General features: G+C 43.3%; 1 protein-coding gene and 1 pseudogene across 1 annotated transcript; both read left to right on the top strand.

The window, feature by feature from the left end:
- Positions 1-754: 754 nt before the first annotated feature.
- Positions 755-1,790, top strand: LOC133229477 (cationic amino acid transporter 3-like; annotated as a pseudogene).
- Positions 1,791-15,000: 13,210 nt separating this feature from the next.
- LOC133229888 (vomeronasal type-1 receptor 4-like) lies at positions 15,001-15,909 on the top strand. Its single transcript, XM_061386645.1, has one exon. The coding sequence runs from the start codon at positions 15,001-15,003 to the stop codon at positions 15,907-15,909; it is 909 nt and encodes a 302-aa protein (XP_061242629.1).
- The last annotated feature ends 2,484 nt before the right edge of the window (positions 15,910-18,393 follow it).

Below are 18,393 nucleotides of genomic sequence, written 5' to 3'. Positions count from 1 at the left end.
GCCTGGACCCACTGAGCAGTCATTGTCCATTTATCTGCACCCACCACACACACACACACACAACCCTCAACCCCCAGCAACCACTGGTCTGCTTTCTGTGTCTATGGATTTGGTTATCTTGAATGTCTCATATTCCATCTCTCCCACAGGAATACTGGTTCTGGGAACCCGTGAGTCAGCAGTGGTTAACAAATGGTTCACGGGCATTAACATTTTGGTTCTTGGCTTCATCGTCCTCTCTGGCTTCATTAAGGGACACCTGGAGAAGGCAATGGCACCCCACTCCAGTACTCTTGCCTGGAAAATACCATGGACAGAGGAGCCTGGTAGGCTGCAGTTCATGAGGTCGCTTAGAGTCGGACACGACTGAGCAACTTCACTTTCACTTTTCACTTTCATGCATTGGAGAAGGAAATGGCAACCCACTCCAGTGTTCTTGCCTGGAGAATCCCAGGGATGGGGGAGCCTGGTGGGCTGCCATCTATGGGGTCGCACAGAGTCAGACACGACTGAAGCGACTTAGCAGCAGCAGCAGCAGCACAACTGGCATCTCACGGAACAGGACTACACATTGGCTGCAGCTGGATCCAATGACTCCTCTAGGTTAGGAGGGTACCCTTGTCCACAGTAATGCATGTCAGATGGTATGGAGCTGAGAATAAGGTGGGGACTAAAGAGACCTGGGGTGATGGATCTAAGTAATGGGGGTCCTGGAGGCCAGGACTTGTGGTGTGAAGGGAGGAGTCCAGTAGAGATGGCTGAACTCACCTTACCCATGTTCTTCCTCAATTCCTTCTCTCATCGTAGTTTGGGCCCTCCGGGTTCTGGAGGGTTTCCACCTTTTGGTTTTGATGGGATTTTCCAGGGAGCGGCAACGTGCTTCTTCGGGTTTGTTGGGTTTGATGCCATTGCCACTACAGGTAACATGGTCATTGTGCTTCTCATCAAGGCTTTGGGCACAGGTTGGGCTGCCCTCAGACATAGGGACTGGGAGAAGTTTAGCCTGCTTTTGAACATGGAGGAGGGAATTTGATTTTGTGCTTTCACCCTGGCATGTTTACTGACCCAGTATTTCCTCCCATCTTGCAGGGGGAGAAGCCCAGGATCCCCAGCGGTCCATCCCCTTCAGCATCGTGGTCTCACTCTTGATCTGCTTTTTGGCGTATTTTGGTGTCTCAGTGGCACTCACCCTCATGGTCCCTACTATCAGATTCATACTGAGAGTCCCTTGCCGCAGGCTTTTCTCCATATTGGGTGGGGCCCTGCCAGATATGTTGTGGTTGTGGGCACCTTCTGTGCTCTTTCATCCAGGTGAGTGTCAAAGTTTTCTGTCCATCTACCGTCAGATGTTCAGGTAACCCATCCCTTGTTATTTGAGAGACAAGATGAAGAGACATCTTACTCCATCTCAGGTAGACTAGGGAGGAGAACCTTCGGTCTGTCCTACTTCTCCATGTTCTCACCTATGCTTCCATCTTCTCTTCCAGCCTCTTGGGTACCATGTTCTCCATGTCTTGAGTGACGTACGTGATGGCAGATGACAGGCTCCTTTTCCAAGGACTTGCCCAGATCCATCCCTGAACACGCACTCCCATCATGGCCATCTTGGCTTCTGGAACTCTTGCAGGTGAGTGAACAAAACTCGTTCCTTTGATCAATGTCCTTAACTTGTATGTTTCCAGTGGTTTCTCATCCTCTCCCCACACCTTGTTTGTACCCTCATTCTAGGGGTCACAGCATTACTCTTAGAGTTCAGTAACCTTGTGGACCTTGAGAAAGTCAATTCCTAGGGTGACTGATAAGAAGTCCAGAGGTCCCCAAGTAGAGAGAGGCCTGGAATTCTCAAGGAGGAGGAAAGGAAACCTTTTTTTTTTTTCTTTTTCTCTACATTCCTTAGTCTTAGTCACATAAAAAAATTTTTTTTCCTTTAAGCCCAGAACTGCTGATTACACATCAAACAACTCAGTTTAAACTCTGTACTGAGGATTATATAACAACAATATATCCTGACTGTGTGGATCACAATAAACTGGAAAATTCTGAAAGACATGGGAATACCAGACCACCTGACCTGCCTCTTGAGAAACCTATATACAGGTCAGGAAGCAACAGTTAGAACTGGACATGGAACAACAGACTGGTTCCAAATAGGAAAAGGAGTTCGTCAAGGGTGTATATTGTCACCCTGCTTATTTAACTTCTATGCAGAGTACATCATGAGAAACGCTGGACTGGAAGAAACACAAGCTGGAATCAAGATTGCCGGGAGAAATATCAATAACCTCAGATTTGCAGATGACACCACCCTTATGGCAGAAAGTGAAGAGGAACTAAAAAGCCTCTTGATGAAAGCGAAAGTGGAGAGTGAAAAAGTTGGCTTAAAGCTCAACATTCAGAAAACAAAGATCATGGCATCCTGTCCCATCACTTCATGGGAAATAGATGGGGAAACAGTGGAAACAGTGGCTGACTTTATTTTTTTGGGCTCCAAAATCACTGCAGATGGTGACTGCAGCCATGAAATCAAAAGATGCTTACTCCTTGGAAGGAAAGTTATGACCAACCTAGGCAGCATACTAAAAAGTAGAGACATTACTTTGTCAATAAAGGTCCATCTAGTCAAGGCTATGGTTTTTCCAGTGGTCATGTATAGATGTGAGAGTTGGACTATAAAGAAAGCTGAACACTGAAGCATTGATGCTTTTGAAGTGTGGTGTTGGAGAAGACTCTTGAAAGTCCCTTGGACTGCAAGGAGATCCAACCAGTCCATCCTAAAGGAGATCGGTCCTGAGTGTTCATTGGAAGGACTGATGTTGAGGCTGAAACTCCAATACTTTGGCCACCTGATGCGAAGAGGTGACTCATTTGAAAAGACCCTGATGCTGGGAAAGATTGAGGGCAGGAGAAGGGGACGACAGAGAATGAGATGGTTGGATGGCATCACTGACTTGATGGACATGGGTTTGGGTGGACTCCGGGAGCTGGAGATGAACAGGGAGGCCTGGCGTGCTGCAGTTCATGGGGTCGCCAAGAGTCGGACATGACTGAGCGACTGAACTGATACTGACACTGATTCTGCTTGAAGACAGTTTGTCCTTCCTGAACAGCTGCGACTGGCGCACTAAGCGCAGGCGAGAAGAGCTACCCCATGTCTGAGGTCAGGGGCAGAAGCCGGGAGGACCCCACGCCTGAAGGGTGGCAGCCAAGAGGAGTTACCCCACGTCCAAGGTCAGGGGCAGTGGCCGAGAGGACCTACCCCATGTCCGAGGTCAGGGGCGGCGGCCGGGAGGACCTACCCCACGTCCAAGGTCAGGGGCGGCGGCCGGGAGGAGCTACCCCATGCCTGAGGCCAGGGGCGGCGGCCGGGAGGAGCAACCCCATGTTCAAGGAGCAGTGGCTGTGCACGCACAGGAGGGCCTAGAGGAGCTATCCAACGCTGAAGGTCAGGAAAGGCAGCAGTGAGGAGATACCCCTCGTCCAAGGTAAGGAGCAGCAGCTGCACTTTGCTGGAGCAGCCATGAAGAGATACCCCACACCCAAGGTAATAGAAACCCAGGTAAGACGGTAGGTGTTGCAAGAGGGCATCAGAGGGCAGACACACTGAAACAACACTCACAGAAAACTAGTCAATCTAATCACACTAGGACCACAGCCTTGTCTAACTCAATGAAACTAAGCCATGCCCGTGGGGCCACCCAAGATGGGTGGGTCATGGTGGAGAGATCTGACAGAATGTGGTCTACTGGAGAAGGGAATGGCAAACCACTTCAGTATTCTTGCCTTGAGAACCCCACGAACAGTATGAAAAGGCAAAATGATAGGATACTGAAAGAGGAACTTCCCAGGTCAGTAGGTGCCCAATATGCTACTGGAGATCAGTGGAGAAATAACTCCAGAAGAATTAAGGGATGGAGCCAAAGCAAAAACAATACCCAGCTGTGGATGTGACTGGTGATAGAAGCAAGGTCTGATGCTGTAAAGAGCAATATTGCTTAGGATCCTAGAATGTCACGTCCATGAATCAAGGCAAATTGGAAGTGGTCAAACAAGAGCTGGCAAGAGTGAATGTCAACATTCTAGGAATCAGCGAACTAAATTGGACTGGAATGGGTGAATTTAACTCAGATGACCATTATATCTACTACAGCAGGCAAGAATCCCTCAGAAGAAATGGAATAGCCATCATGGTCAACAAAAGAGTCCGAAATGCAGTACTTGGATGCAATCTCAAAAACGACAGAATGATCTCTGTTCGTTTCCAAGGCAAACCATTCAATATCACAGTAATCCAAGTCTATGCCCCAACCAGTAATGCTGAAGAAGCTGAAATTGAACGGTTCTATGAAGACCTACAAGACCTTTTAGAACTAACACACAAAAAAGATGTCCTTTTCATTATAGGGGACTGGAATGCAAAAGTAGGAAGTCAAGAACCACCTGGAGTAACAGAAAAATTTGGCCTTGGAATATGGAATGAAGCAGGGCAAAGACTAATAGAGTTTTGCCAAGAAAATGCACTGGTCATAGCAAACACCCTCTTCCAACAACACAAGAGAAGACTCTACACATGGACATCACCAGATGGTCAACACCAAAATCAGATTGATTATATTCTTTGCAGCCAAAGCTGGAGAAGCTCTATACAGTGAGCAAAAACTAGACCAGGAGCTGACTGTGGCTCAGATCATGAACTCCTTATTGCCAAATTCAGACTGAAATTGAAGAAAGTAGGGAAAACCACTAGACCATTCAGGTATGACCTAAATCTAATCCCTTATGATTATACAGTGGAAGTGAGAAATAGATTTAAGGGCCTAGATCTGATAGACAGAGTGCTTGATGAACTATGGAATGAGGTTCGTGACATTGTACAGGAGACAGGGATCAAGACCATCCCCATGGAAAAGAAATGCAAAAAAGCAAAATGGCTGTCTGGGGAGGCCTTACAAATAGCTGTGAAAAGAAGCGAAACAAAAAGCAAAGAAGAAAAGGAAAGATATAAACATCTGAATGCAGAGTTCCAAAGAATAGCAAGAAGAGATAAGAAAGCCTGCCTCAGTGATTAATGCAAAGAAATAGAGGAAAACAACAGAATGGGAAAAACTAGAGATCTCTTCAAGAAAATTAGAGATACCAAGGGGACATTTAATGCAAAGATGGGCTCTATAAAGGACAGAAATGGTATGGACCTAACAGAAGCAGAAGATATTAAGAAGAGATGGCAAGAATACACAGAAGAACTGTACAAAAAAGATCTTCATGACCCAGATAATCACGATGGTGTGATCACTCATCTAGAGCCAGATATATAGTAAATATATATGCACCCAACATAGGAGCTTCCTTGGTGACTCAGTGGTAAAGAATCTGCCTGCCAATACAGGAGATCCGGCTTCAATCCCCAGGTTGGGAATATCCCCTGGGGAAAGCAATGGCTACCCATTCTAGTATTCTTGCCTGGGAAAATCCAGGCAAGAGGAGTTTAGTGGGTTATAGTCCATGGGGTCACAAAAGAGTCTGACACAACTGAGTGACTAACCCTTTTCTACTAATAGTAAATAACAACTTTGTCCAACAGTCCTGATTGACAATGAAATCCATATCGATTGTCCACCCCCACCTACAATGCACGTTCTTCCTTAGTTTTACTATACTCATTACACGAGAAAAGTGGCTCGGCTTGGTAACTAAAGTCCTTGGGTTGCACTGAGATAGTAAATGTGAGATCTCAACACAAAGAAGAGCTTTCTGATCCGAGGCTTGACAACCTCCTGCTTCTCACCTCAGGCCCTGTTATTTCATCCATGTTATAGATGAGGGAAGTTCTCAGAGTCCATGGCAAGTTCTCATGTCTCAGCCCAGAGAATGGGGCACTGGCACCAGAACCATGCAGAGGATCCACAGCTGTTGATCCACACTGTCCAGCGTCCTTTTTATTACTTAGTGTTTTTGAAAGATGGACACAGTTTTCCTGAAGATCTTATGTTTCTAACTTTGGACTTTTGTTTTCAATTCATTTCCCTTTTCTGTACCTGAGAATGGCTTCTGAATTTTATGACGATTATTTCTTCTAGAGAAAACACATGCCTTCTAATAGAGGAAGTCAGTATTGCTTTGTCCTCATAAAGCCTTCTTATTCACTCATAAAGAGTCTGACCAGACTTTGTTTTAAACCACATGTGCTATGGTTGACTTTGAATTGAATAAATATTATTTATTTTTTATATTATTATTTTATAGTAATAGTTTATTCAGAAAAAGGTAGGCACACAGAGCTGAGGAAGAATAAAAGCACCAACCCTCAAGTCTAATGAATGGGATGTTTATTTTGGTGAACACCAAGTGCTGGAGTCTACACAAGAAAAACTGTCTACAAGCTGACTTCCAAGCTCTATAAATTAATATGTGGGAAATTCTTGAGTATTAGACTATATTGCTCACTTCAGATCTTTTCCTTAATGATCAGAGAATCTCAGTACATTTTGCAGTCAACTTATGCATTCAGAGGCCTATGGAAGCTTCTGAGGGGACAGACTGACTGGGAGAAGCCAGGTCTTGTTCTGATGGGCAGGACCATGATCAGTAAATTTTTATTCCACTTTACTGTTGATGGGCAGGGCTGTGTTCTCTCCTTGTTGTTTGACTTGAGACCAAACTATGGTGGAGGTAATGAAGATAATGGCTACCTCCTTCAAAAGGTCCCGTGCACACACTGCCACACTCAGTGCAGCAGGCCACCGCCAACCCACACCTCCCCCGGAGACTCCTGGACACTCCCAGACAAGTCCGGATCAGTCTCTTGTGGGGTCACTGCTCCTTTCTCCTGGGTCCTGGTTCACACAAGGTTTTGTTTGTGCCCTGCAAGAGACTGTTTCCCCAGTCTTGTGTAAATTCTGTAATCAAATCCCACTGGCCTCCAAAGTCAAATTCCCTGGGGGTTCTCAGTCCCTTTGCCAGATCCCCAGGTTGGGAAATCTGTTGCGGGTCCTAGAACTTTCTTAGCAGTGCAAGAATTTATTTGGTATAATTGCTCTGGAGTTTGTGGGTTGTATGCTAGGCAGCTCTATGGTGAGGTTAATGGCGACCTCCTCCAAATGGGCTTATGCCACACCCAGGACTGCTGCACCCAGAGCCCCTGCCCCTGTGGCAGTCCACTACTGATCTGTAACTCCACAGGAGATACTCAAACACTCAAAGGCAGGTCTGGCTCAGTCTCTGTGGGATCTCCTGGTGTGCACAAGGTTTTGTTTGAGCCCTCCAAGCACCTCTGGTGGGTATGGGGTTTAATTCCAAATGCAACTTTGCCCCTCCTACTGTCTTTCTGGGGCTTCTCCTTTGCCCTTATACATGGGTTATCTTTCTTTGGTGGGATCCAACATTCTCCTGTTAATGGTTGTTCAGCGGTGAGTTTTAATTTTGGAGTTCTTGCAGAAGATGAGCCCAAGTCCTTCTACTCCACCATTTTGATTAGCCTCTTATCTTTATCCCTCAGAGGGCAGATAGAATGAAAACCACAATCACAGAAAGCTAATCAAACTGATCACATGGACCACAGCCTTGTCTAACTCAATGAAACTATGAGCCATGCCATGTAGGGACACCCAAGTCAGACAGGTGTCATGGTGGAGAGCTCGACAAAACGTGGTCCACTGGAGAAGGGAATGGCAAACCACTTCAATATTCTTGCCTTGAGAACCCCATGAACAGTATGAAAAGACAAAAAGATATGACACTGAAAGATGAACTCCCCACATCAGTAGATGCCCAATATGCTACTGAAGAAGACTAGAGAAAAAACTCCAGAAAGAATGAAGAAACGGAGCCAAAGTGAAAACAACACCAAGTTGTGAATGTGACTGGTGATGGAAGTAAAGTCTGATGCTATAAAAACAATATTTCATAGGAACCTGGAATGTTAGGACCATGAATCAAGGTAAATTGGAAGAGGTCAAATGGGAGATGGCAAGAGTGAACATCGACATTTTAGGAATCAATGAACTAAAATAGACTGGAATGGTGAATTTAGCTCAGATGACAATTATATCTACTACAGTGGGCAAGAATCCCTTAGAAGAAATGGAGTATCCATCAGGGTCAACAAAAGAGTTCAAAATGAAGTACTTGGGTGCAATCTCAAAAACGACAGAATGATCTCTGTTCGTTTCCAAGGCAAACCATTCAGCATTACAGTAATCCAAGTCTGTACATGAACCACTAATGTCGAAGAAGCTGAAGTCAAATGGTTCTATGATGACCTACAAGACTTTCTAGAACTAACACCAGAAAAAGATATTGTTTTCATCACAGGGGACTGGAATGCAAAAATAAGAAATTAAGAGATACCTGGAGTAACAGGCAAGTTTGGCCTTGGAGTACAAAATGAGGCAGGGCAAAGGCCAACAGAGTTTTGGCCAAGAGAATGTCGTAGCAAACACCCTCTTTCAACAACACAAGAGAAGACTCTACACATGGACATCATCAGATGGTCAATACCGAAATCAGATTGATTATATTCTTTGCAGCCAAAGATGGAGAAGCTCTATACAGTCAGCAAAAACAAGACCAGGAGCTGACTGTGGCTCAGATCATAAACTCCTTATTGTCAAATTCAGACTTAAACTGAAGAAAGTAGGGAAAGTAGGGTCATTCGGGTATGACCTAAATCAAATCCCTTACTATTATACAATGGAAGTGACAAATAGATTCAACAGATTATGCCTGATAGACAGAGTGCCTGAAGAACTATGGACAGAGGTTCCTGACATTGTACAGGAGGCAGTGATCAAGACCATTCAAAAGAAAAAGAAATGCAAAAGATCAAAATGGCTGTCTGAGGAGGCCATACAAATATCTGTGAAAAGAAGAGAAGCAAAAAGCAAAAGGGGAAAGGAAAGATATACCCATTTGAGTGCAGAGTTCCAAAGAATAGCAAGGAGAGATAAGAAAGGTCTCCTCAGCTACCAATGCAAAGAAATAGAGGAAAACAATAGAATGGGAAAGACTAGAGATCTCTTCAAGAAAACTAGAGATACTGAGGGAACATTTCATGCAAAATGGGCACAATAAAGGACAGAAATAAAAACACTGATTACTGGCTTGATCTGTGTTTTTATTTTTAAAATAATTGATTATAAGTATTTGAAATCTACTTCATTTTTCACACTACTATATATAAAATAGATAACTAATTAGTACGTACACTGTTGCAAGGAGCTGGTGGTCCTCCTGCCCACCAGAATAGTAAGATGAAGGCCGCGGGAGGTGGTTGGGGGTTGTCCCAAACATGTCAGTTGAACTGAGATGGATGAACCTAGAACCTGTTGTACAGAGTGAAGTAAGTCAGACAGTGGAAAACAAACATCGTGTATTAACACATATATATGGAATTAAGCTGGTTTTAGAAAAGGCAGAGGAACCAGAGATCAAATTGCCAACATCCGCTGCATCATCAAAAAGGCAAGGGAGTTCCAGAAAAACATCTATTTCTGCTGTATTGACTATGCCAAAACCTTTGACTGTGTCCATCACAATAATCTGTGGAAAATTCTGAAAGAGATGGGAATAGTAGACCACCTGACCTGCCTCTTGAGAAACCTATATGCAGGTCAGGAAGCAACAGTTAGAACTGGACATGAAACAACAGACTGGTTCCAAATAGGAAATGGAGTACGTCAAGGGTGTATATTGTCACCCTGCTTATTTAACTTCTATGCAGAGTACATCATGAGAAATGCTGGGCTGGAAGAAGCACAAGCTGGAATCAAGATTACCAGGAGAAATATCAATAACCTCAGATATGCAGATGACACCACCCTTATGGCAGAAAGTGAAGAGGAACTAAAAAGCCTCTTGATGAAAGTGAAAGTGGAGAGTGAAAAAGTGGGCTTAAAGCTCAACATTCAGAAAACGAAGATCTTGACATCTGGTCCCATCACTTCATGGGAAATAGATGGGGAAACAGTGGAAACAGTGGCTGACTTTATTTTTTTGGGCTCCAAAATCACTGCAGATGGTGACTGCAGCCATGAAATTAAAAGACGCTTACTCCTTGGAAGGAAAGTTATGACCAACCTAGAGAGCATATTAAAAAGCAGAGACATTACTTTGCCAACAGAGGTCCGTCTAGTCAAGGCTATGGTTTTTCCAGTGGTCTTGTATGGATGTGAGAGTTGGACTGTGAAGAAAGCTGAGTGCTGAAGAATTGATGCTTTTGAACTGTGGTGTTGGAGAAGACTCTTGAGAGTCCCTTGGACTGCAAGGAGATCCAACCAGTCCATTCTAAGAGATCAGTCCTGGGTGTTCTTTGGAAGGAATGATGCTAAAGCTGAAACTCCAGTTCTTTGGCCATCTCATGTGAAGAGTTGACTCATTGGAAAAGACTCTGATGCTGGAAGGGATTGGAGGCAGGAGGAGAAGGGGACGACAGAGGATGAAATGGCTGGATGGCATCACTGACTCAATGGACGTGAGTTTGAGTGAACTCCGGGAGTTGGTGATGGACAGGGAGGCCTGGCGTGCTGCAATTCATGGGGTCGCAGAGTTGGACTCAACTGAGCGACTGAACTGAACTAAACTGATGGAATCAAGAAAAGTGGTACTGCTGCTGCTGTTAAGTCACTTCAGTCACATCCGACTCTGTGTGACCCCATAGACGGCAGCCCACCAGGCTCCCCCATCCCTGGGATTCTCCAGGCAAGAACACTGGAGTGGGTTGCCACTTCCTTCTCCAATGCATGAAAGTGAAAAGTGAATGTAAAATCAGTCAGTCATGTCTGACTCTTAGCGACCCCATGGATTGCAGCCTACCAGGCTCCTCCATCCATGGGATTTTCCAAGCAAGAGTACTGGAGTGGGGTGCCATTGCCTTCTCTGAAAGTAGTGCAGATCAGCCCATTTTCAGGATAGGAATAGAGACACAGATATGAGAACAGACTTGTAGACACAACAGAGGGAGGAGGGGGGTATGAATTGAGAGAGTAGCATTGATACATATAGACTACCTTGTGTCAAACAGATAACTGGTTGGAAGCTGCTGAATAACACAAGGAGCTCAGCCTGGTGCTCTGTGAAGACCTAGAGGGGTGGTATGGGGGGTGGGAGGAAGGTTCAAGAGGGAGGGGACACATATATACTTATGGCTGATTCCAGCTGTTGCACAGCAGGAAACAACACGATGTTGTGAAGCAATTACCCTCCAATTAAAGATTAGAAAAATAAAAAAACACAGAAGTTCCCTATTGCACCATCAAGGGAATAGTCAGACTGGTGAGTCTGGTCCACAAGAAGACCTGCCTCACTGCTGCCTTCACACCAGTCAGCTCAGACAGCAAGGGCACTCAGGCTGAGCTGGTGGAAGCCATCAGGACCAGTTACAACAACAGATATGAGGAGATCCGCCATCACTGGGGAGGCCATGTCCTGGGTCCAAACCAGTGGGTCCTCACATTGCCAAGCTAGAAAAGGCAAAAGTCAAAGAACAGATCACCAAACTGGGTTAAATGTACACTACTAAGATTTCTGTACATGAAAGTGATAAATACTTCTTCCACAAGAAAAAAAAAAGTAATTATTTTGATCTGTAACTTGTGGTATCTTGGACCTCTAAGGTATCAAACTTGCATCCCTTGCATTGGAAGCGTGGAGTCCTAACCACTGGACTTCCCATGATATCCCTCAAATTTTTAAGAATAAAGGCATAGGAATACTAGACTCAGGATCCAGTCATGATTCTCATTATTTTGGAGACATGAAAATACATTGAGTGTCATGTGGGAGGCTGGATGGGAGAGAATGGAAACCTGTATATATTTGGCTGAATCCCTTTGCTTTCCACCTGAAACTATCACACATTGTTAATTGGCTATATTATAATACAAAATATAAGTTTAACAAAAAACCTGAAAAAAGAAAAAAAATAAAGGGATATGATCTTTCTTTTCAGGTGGATGAAAATTTCCTGAAATTGGGTGTGATGAAGGCCACATCAGGCTTCCCAGGTGACTCAGCGATAAAGAATCCACTTGCAATGAAGGAAACACGGGTTCGATCTCTGGGTCAGGAAGAGCCTCTGGAGTAGGAAATGGCAACCCACTCCAGTATTCTTGCTTGGGAAATCCCATGGACAGAAGGGCCTGGGGGGCTACAGCCCATGGTGTCACAAAAGAGTCAGATATGACTTAACAACTAAACAAAAACAATAAAGACCACAACTCTGAATAAACTAAGAACACTGAATTATATACTTTAAATGGGTGAGTTACATGGTATGTGAATTAAATCTTAAACATGGATACCAATTAAAATTTGTAATACCTGCCAATATATAGATATAGATATGTAAAGAAAGTGCCTTGAGGAATAAGCCCAATTGGTAATGTGGTTTAAAAAAAAAAAAAAGTTTGATGCCCCTTCATGTGTCCCTATAATGCTCGATGGCAACTTGTTTCTGAACTACCGTTTTCCATAGGGACTACAGAAAGTTTTCTGCCACTATTTGGCTGCCCATCCAGATCTTTTCATTGATTCCCAAAAGGTGTCCTTAATCTCCCAAGAAGGAAGATGATTTACACTGGGGATAACATTTGCTCCTCACTGGAAATGCTCCAGACTCCCCATGCAGTCAGTCACCCACACAGCAGGTGACATGATAATGGAATCTCTGCGGAGAGACCAAGGCTACAAACACCGTCCCTATAACCATGACCTCAGGTGCTCGGCGCTCATCCTGAGTGACACGTCCCTGCACAGAGCTCTGAAGCAAAGGCCAGCCAGGTGAGTGCTTCCTTCTGTTCAATCTCAGGGCAAAGAATGGGAGAGACATTGCCTCCAGCAGGAGAGGGACTTAAGACTTAACTCACACTGGGCAGGACAGGGGCAACACGGCCTCACTTGAGCATTCCATCCATGCTCTGCTGGGTGGAGCGTGGCTGTGAGCCGGGGAGTGTCTCAGGCTGGGAGCAGAGTCGGGTGCCCTGTGCCCTGGAGTCTCTAAAGATGACAGAGGAAGGATGTGGTCTCATCTGAAAGATGAGAGAGGACTGGACTTGGATGATCCAGTCACTGAGCTCTTCCCTGTTGTTAACAAGGACTCTGCTCGGTGTAGCAGACCTCACAGATCTATGCTTGCAGGGGAAGGAGTTCCCCTGCCCCCTTTCTCAGTGTATCTCCACACAGGGCCTTATTCCATGCTCCTCTAGTGGCCCACAGCTCATGACGATGCCTCTAAGCAGCTCATTCCTGGCATTCCCTTAGCACAGGGCTACACACTAGCACTGATTTCAGGGCTCACCTGTGATGAGTCAGCCAATCCTGTCAACTCAACAGAATTCCTGCTGCTTCCCCTGTATTGTAAGCATTTTTACTCACAGAAGTAAAAAATGAAATGAAGAAAGAAAACCAAGACAATATGAGGAAACCAGTGTAGCAAGAAGTGCCCAGGAGCAAAAGAGAGACAGAACTGCCTTTAAATTGTTTTTTTGTGAAAGCAGAGCTGTGTCATCAGAAAAGTGGCTGGAAAATACAGCTCTGGGGTTCTCTTTTTTTTTTTTTCCGAGAAAGGTTGGTTCCAGCTTGTCCTGTTACATGGAGAGTGACCCATCCAGGCTGGTCCCCCCACACCTGTGGGAGCAGAGAGGCTCCTTGGGGTCAGCAAGCACTGGGATGTGTGTTCCTTTCACAGCACAAGCGCACGTTCTGTGGGTTCATTTCTGACTCGGGCTGTGCCCTGATGTGTGACTGAGTGGGGCTGGGGCTCATGGATGGTGTGGAGGCAGTATTTCCCTTTGGATTTCCTCTCTGACCACTGTTCTGTAGGTGGTTGTTAATCTCCACATATCTGTGAGTTTTCCAACTTTCCTGCTGTTATTGATGTCTAGTATTGGGCTTCCCTTATGGCTCAGCTGGTAAAGAATCTGCCTGCAATGAGAGAGACCTGGGTTTAATCCCTGGGTTGGGAAGATCCCCTGGAGAAGGGAACGGCTACCCACTCCAGTATTCTGACCTGGAGAATTCCATGGGGTCGCAAAGAGACGGACACGACTGAATGACTTTCCCTCACTCACTTCATATAATTGTGGTTGGAAAAGTTACTTCATGTGATTTCAGTCTTACATCTGTTAAGACTTGTTTGGGGAATTTTGCTGGTGATTCAGTTCATATCATTTTTGTATAAGATAGTGTCCAACTTTTTTTTGCAGTTTTTTAATGGGGATGTAACTGACATAACATTATGTCAGTTTCATGGGTCAAATAATGATTCAGTAATTGTGTATATTGCCAGTAGATCACAGTACATCTAGTTAACATCTATTATTCATGCAGTTACAACTTTTTCATTCGATCAGAATTTGTAAGGTCTAGTCTCTCAGTTGTAGTCTCTACATGTGAATTTCTAGTTTTTCCAAACACTATCTATTAAATAGAGTATCCTTTTTCTGTTATATAATCATAGTGCCTGTGTCAGATCTTAGCTAACCAGCGGTTCATGGATTTATTTCTGGGCTCTCTATTCTGTTGCACTGATCCATCTGTTTCTATGCCCATGTTATACTGTTTCTGTTACCATAAATTTGACATATAGTTTGAAATGATGAAGTTTGATGCTTTGTTCTTCTATAACATGATTCTTTGAGTAGTTGGTGTATATTGTGGTTGTGTGCAACTTGGGTTTCTTTTTATATTTATGTGAATAATGACATTGAAAATGGTTGAACTGGGCCTACAATGTTGTTGAAGAAGACAGACATGTTTCCTAAGTTTACAGACATTACATAGAGATAGAAGATGAAAATTTAAAAGTGAAAAAAAAATAATGGTAAAGGCTTTACCTGGTGTGAGGAATATGTTATTGAGGCAATGTCATTTCTCTGGACTGACAGTGTCATCCTTTGCATGGGAAATAAAATGCGGGGATCCTTGTACAACATTGTTATGTAAGAACAATGCTGATATCGTCACCCAAACAGGTTCCTTTCTGCTCCAGGAAACTCTGAAGTCCTCTCCATGTCCTTTCACAAAGATACACTGAGAACCACAAGTCAGGCAGCTCTGGAAACAACATATCTTATACAGAGTGAAGTGGGCTCCCTGGGCAATATCATCCTTTTCTTCCACAGCATCTCTCCAATCTTGCTTGGCCACAACCAGAGACCCACAAATGTGATTCTCACCCACATGGCCATGGCCAATCTCCTGGTTCTTCTGTCCCCTGGAATTCCATATACAGTGTCAGCTTTTGTATCAAGGAATCCCCTGTCCAGTCTTGGGTGTAAGTTTGTATATTGCATACAGAGGGTGGCTCGCAGCACCACCCTGTGCTCCACCTGCATCCTGAGCACCTATCAATCCTTCACTCTCATCCCCAGGAGAGCAGAGTGGGTGATGCTCAGAGGAAGGGCCCCCAAGGTCATCGGTCCTTCCTGCTGCACTTGCTGGATGTTCAGTTTCTTAATGTACATCGTTGTTCCTCTGAAAATAACTGGTCCCCAGAACATGCACAACTATACTGATTCCCAAGGCAATTGGTTCTGCTCATCCTCATCTCCTAAAGCAGGCTTTGTCTACTTGTGGTCCATCTTTGATGCCATGTTTATTGGCCTCATGGTCTGGTCCAGTGGCTCCATGGTGCTTCTCCTGCACAGACACCACCAGAGGGTGCAGTATATCCACACCCACTCTGGGCACCACAGATGCCACCCAGAGACCAGAGCTGCCCACACCATCCTGATGCTGGTGGTCACCTTTGTCATCTTCTACATGCTGAATTCTATTTTTGCCTTTTATGCCACTGCCCTTTTTGATTTTCGTCTATGGTTGATACAGACCTGTGATGTCTTGGTTGCCTGTTTTCCCACTATTTCCCCCTTCCTACTGCTCCTCAGAGATCCTAGAAGTCCTAGGTTCTGCTCTTGAATTGTTAGCAAGTATGTCTAAAGTGATATCTATTTAGTAGACAGCTTGAATAATACCAGAAATTATCCTGTAACTAATCAACACCAAGTTTTAAAGTTGAGCTATAATTAATCTGTAATATTGCATTAATTTTAGTTTTACAACATGACAAAAGAGTATATTTGTATATGTTGCAAGATGATCCCCATGATTCTTCCTAACATCCATGCATCCATCCCTACATGTGGTACAGATTCTTTCTTGTGATGAGAACTTTGACATTTGAATTTCTCAGGATTTTCCAAAAGTGCAACACAGTGTAATTAACTGTAGTCACCATGTTGGACATCACATCCTCATGACTTATTTATTTTGTAATTAGCTGTTGATACTTTTGGACACTTGTGCTCAACACTATTTTTTATGTAAAATCCAATGAACACAGAAGGTTAATGCAGGTGCCTTGAGAGATCTGAAAGTCAATCCATGAAATTATTTGCTCAGAGAAGACACATACTGATATTGAGGAAGCCATTCCCCCTTGACCATGGCAGCTATCCTAAAGAACATTCCTTCCTTCAGGAACATTTCAAGAGTTTCCACAAATTTTATCTCCGTGAGTGTATATCAGGGTGATACCTGATATACATTGGCATATAATCCAGTATTGGTCTCATTAAATATTAATCTGTGGTGGGTGGAGATTTTACTTCATAGATGAAGATAAGAAACCTGGAAAATGGAAAGGTCATTTTCTATATTAACTTGTGTCTTATTTCACTCCCATTTCTCCATATGCTTTAGTGTTAACACAGAAAATAAATGTCTTTTTATGGGTTGCTTTTCTTTAAACCTGGATTTTCTTTACATGTATGACCATCAGTAAATTATATTGGTTAGGTCAATGCTGTAACTGGAACAATGGACTAGAAACTAACCTCTTTATATGTGTCACTTGAATATCATTGAAAAACAGAAACTTGAGATTTGTTTTCTGTTTCTTCTGTTTGTTTTACTTTGCCTTTTCTTTCAGTAGTGTGTTTTTATATTTCATTAAAAACATTTTTCTATTAAGGTATAACTACTTTTTACTGGTAGAACTAAAGAGACTCTTGATGAATGTGAAAGAGGAGAGTGAAGAAGTTGGCGTAAAACTCAACATTCAAAAAACTAAGATTATGGCATCTGGTCCCATCACTTCATGGCAAATAGATGGGAAAACAGTGGAAACAGTGAGAAACTTTACTTTCTTGTGCTCCAAAATCACTGCATATGGTGAGTGCAGCCATGAAATTAAAAGACACTTGCTCCTTGGAAGAAAAGCTATGACCAAACTAGACAGCATATTAAAAATCAGAGACGTTACTTTGCTGACAAAGTTCCATCTAGTCAAGGCTATGGTTTTTCCAGTAGTCATGTATGGATGTGAGAGTTGGACTATAAAGAAAACTGAGCACCAAAGAATGGATGGTTGTGAACTGTGGTGTTGGGAAAGACTCTTGAGAGTCCCTTGGACTGCAAGGAAATCAAAGCAGTCAATTCTAAAGGAAATCAGTCCTGAATATTCATTGGAAGGACTGACACTGAAGCTGAAACTCCAATACTTTGGCCACCTGATGCGAAGAACTGATTCATTGGAAAAGACCCTGATGCTGGGAAAGACTGAAGGCAGGAGGGGAAGGGTATGACAGAGGATGAGATGGTTGGATGGTATCGCCAACTCAATGGACATGAGTTTGAGCAAGCTCTGGGAGTTGGTGATGGACAGGGAAGCCTGGCTTGCTGTAGTCCATGGGGTTGCAAAGAGTCGGACATGACTGAGCAGCTGAACTGAACTGAACTTTTTATTGGTATGTGTCACCATTATGTATTCATCCCAAATAGTGTACCTATATATTTGCTACCCACAATTAGCACTATCTTTTTTGCTGTCATGAACTAGTGGTGTCTTATATAAAATAAGAAAAGAGAGAGTATAGTTTATGCATGTATCAATATGATTGCCATTTCTATTGCCTTTAGTGTCTTTTTATTTATGGTTTTCACTTTTGTATAACTTGCTATCTGTTTGAAAAACTTTCTGTAACTTTTAAGAAGTTAGGTTTACTCTGAGTGAATTGTTTTAATGTTTACTTACCTAAAAATATTTGAACTTTACTTTCTGTTTTTCCTATTAAGTATATAGTACTATAATAAAATGTGATCAATAATAAAATCATAGTTAGTAATAGACAACTTCATTTAAACAACACAGGAGTAAATGCCTGTGTCCTTTTCAGTTTTTAAATAATTGATTAGAATAATTCCCAGAATACTTTATTTTCTTCTTTACTGAGACACTCCAACTGTTAACACTTTAACACATTTGATATATCAACTACTTTCTCTATATTTATCCCCTTATCACTAGATTTTTTCCCCCATCCACTTAAGAGAAGTATGTGAACATGGTGAATTCCTCCCTTGACTGATTGGTGTGTTTCCCTAAACAAAGACACTCTCCTA

Source organism: Bos javanicus, chromosome 18 (assembly GCF_032452875.1).
Source record: "Bos javanicus breed banteng chromosome 18, ARS-OSU_banteng_1.0, whole genome shotgun sequence".
Classification (NCBI taxonomy): domain Eukaryota; kingdom Metazoa; phylum Chordata; class Mammalia; order Artiodactyla; family Bovidae; genus Bos; species Bos javanicus.
The sequence above is the reverse complement of the archived record's forward strand: the minus strand, read 5'-3'. Positions and strand labels throughout refer to the sequence as shown.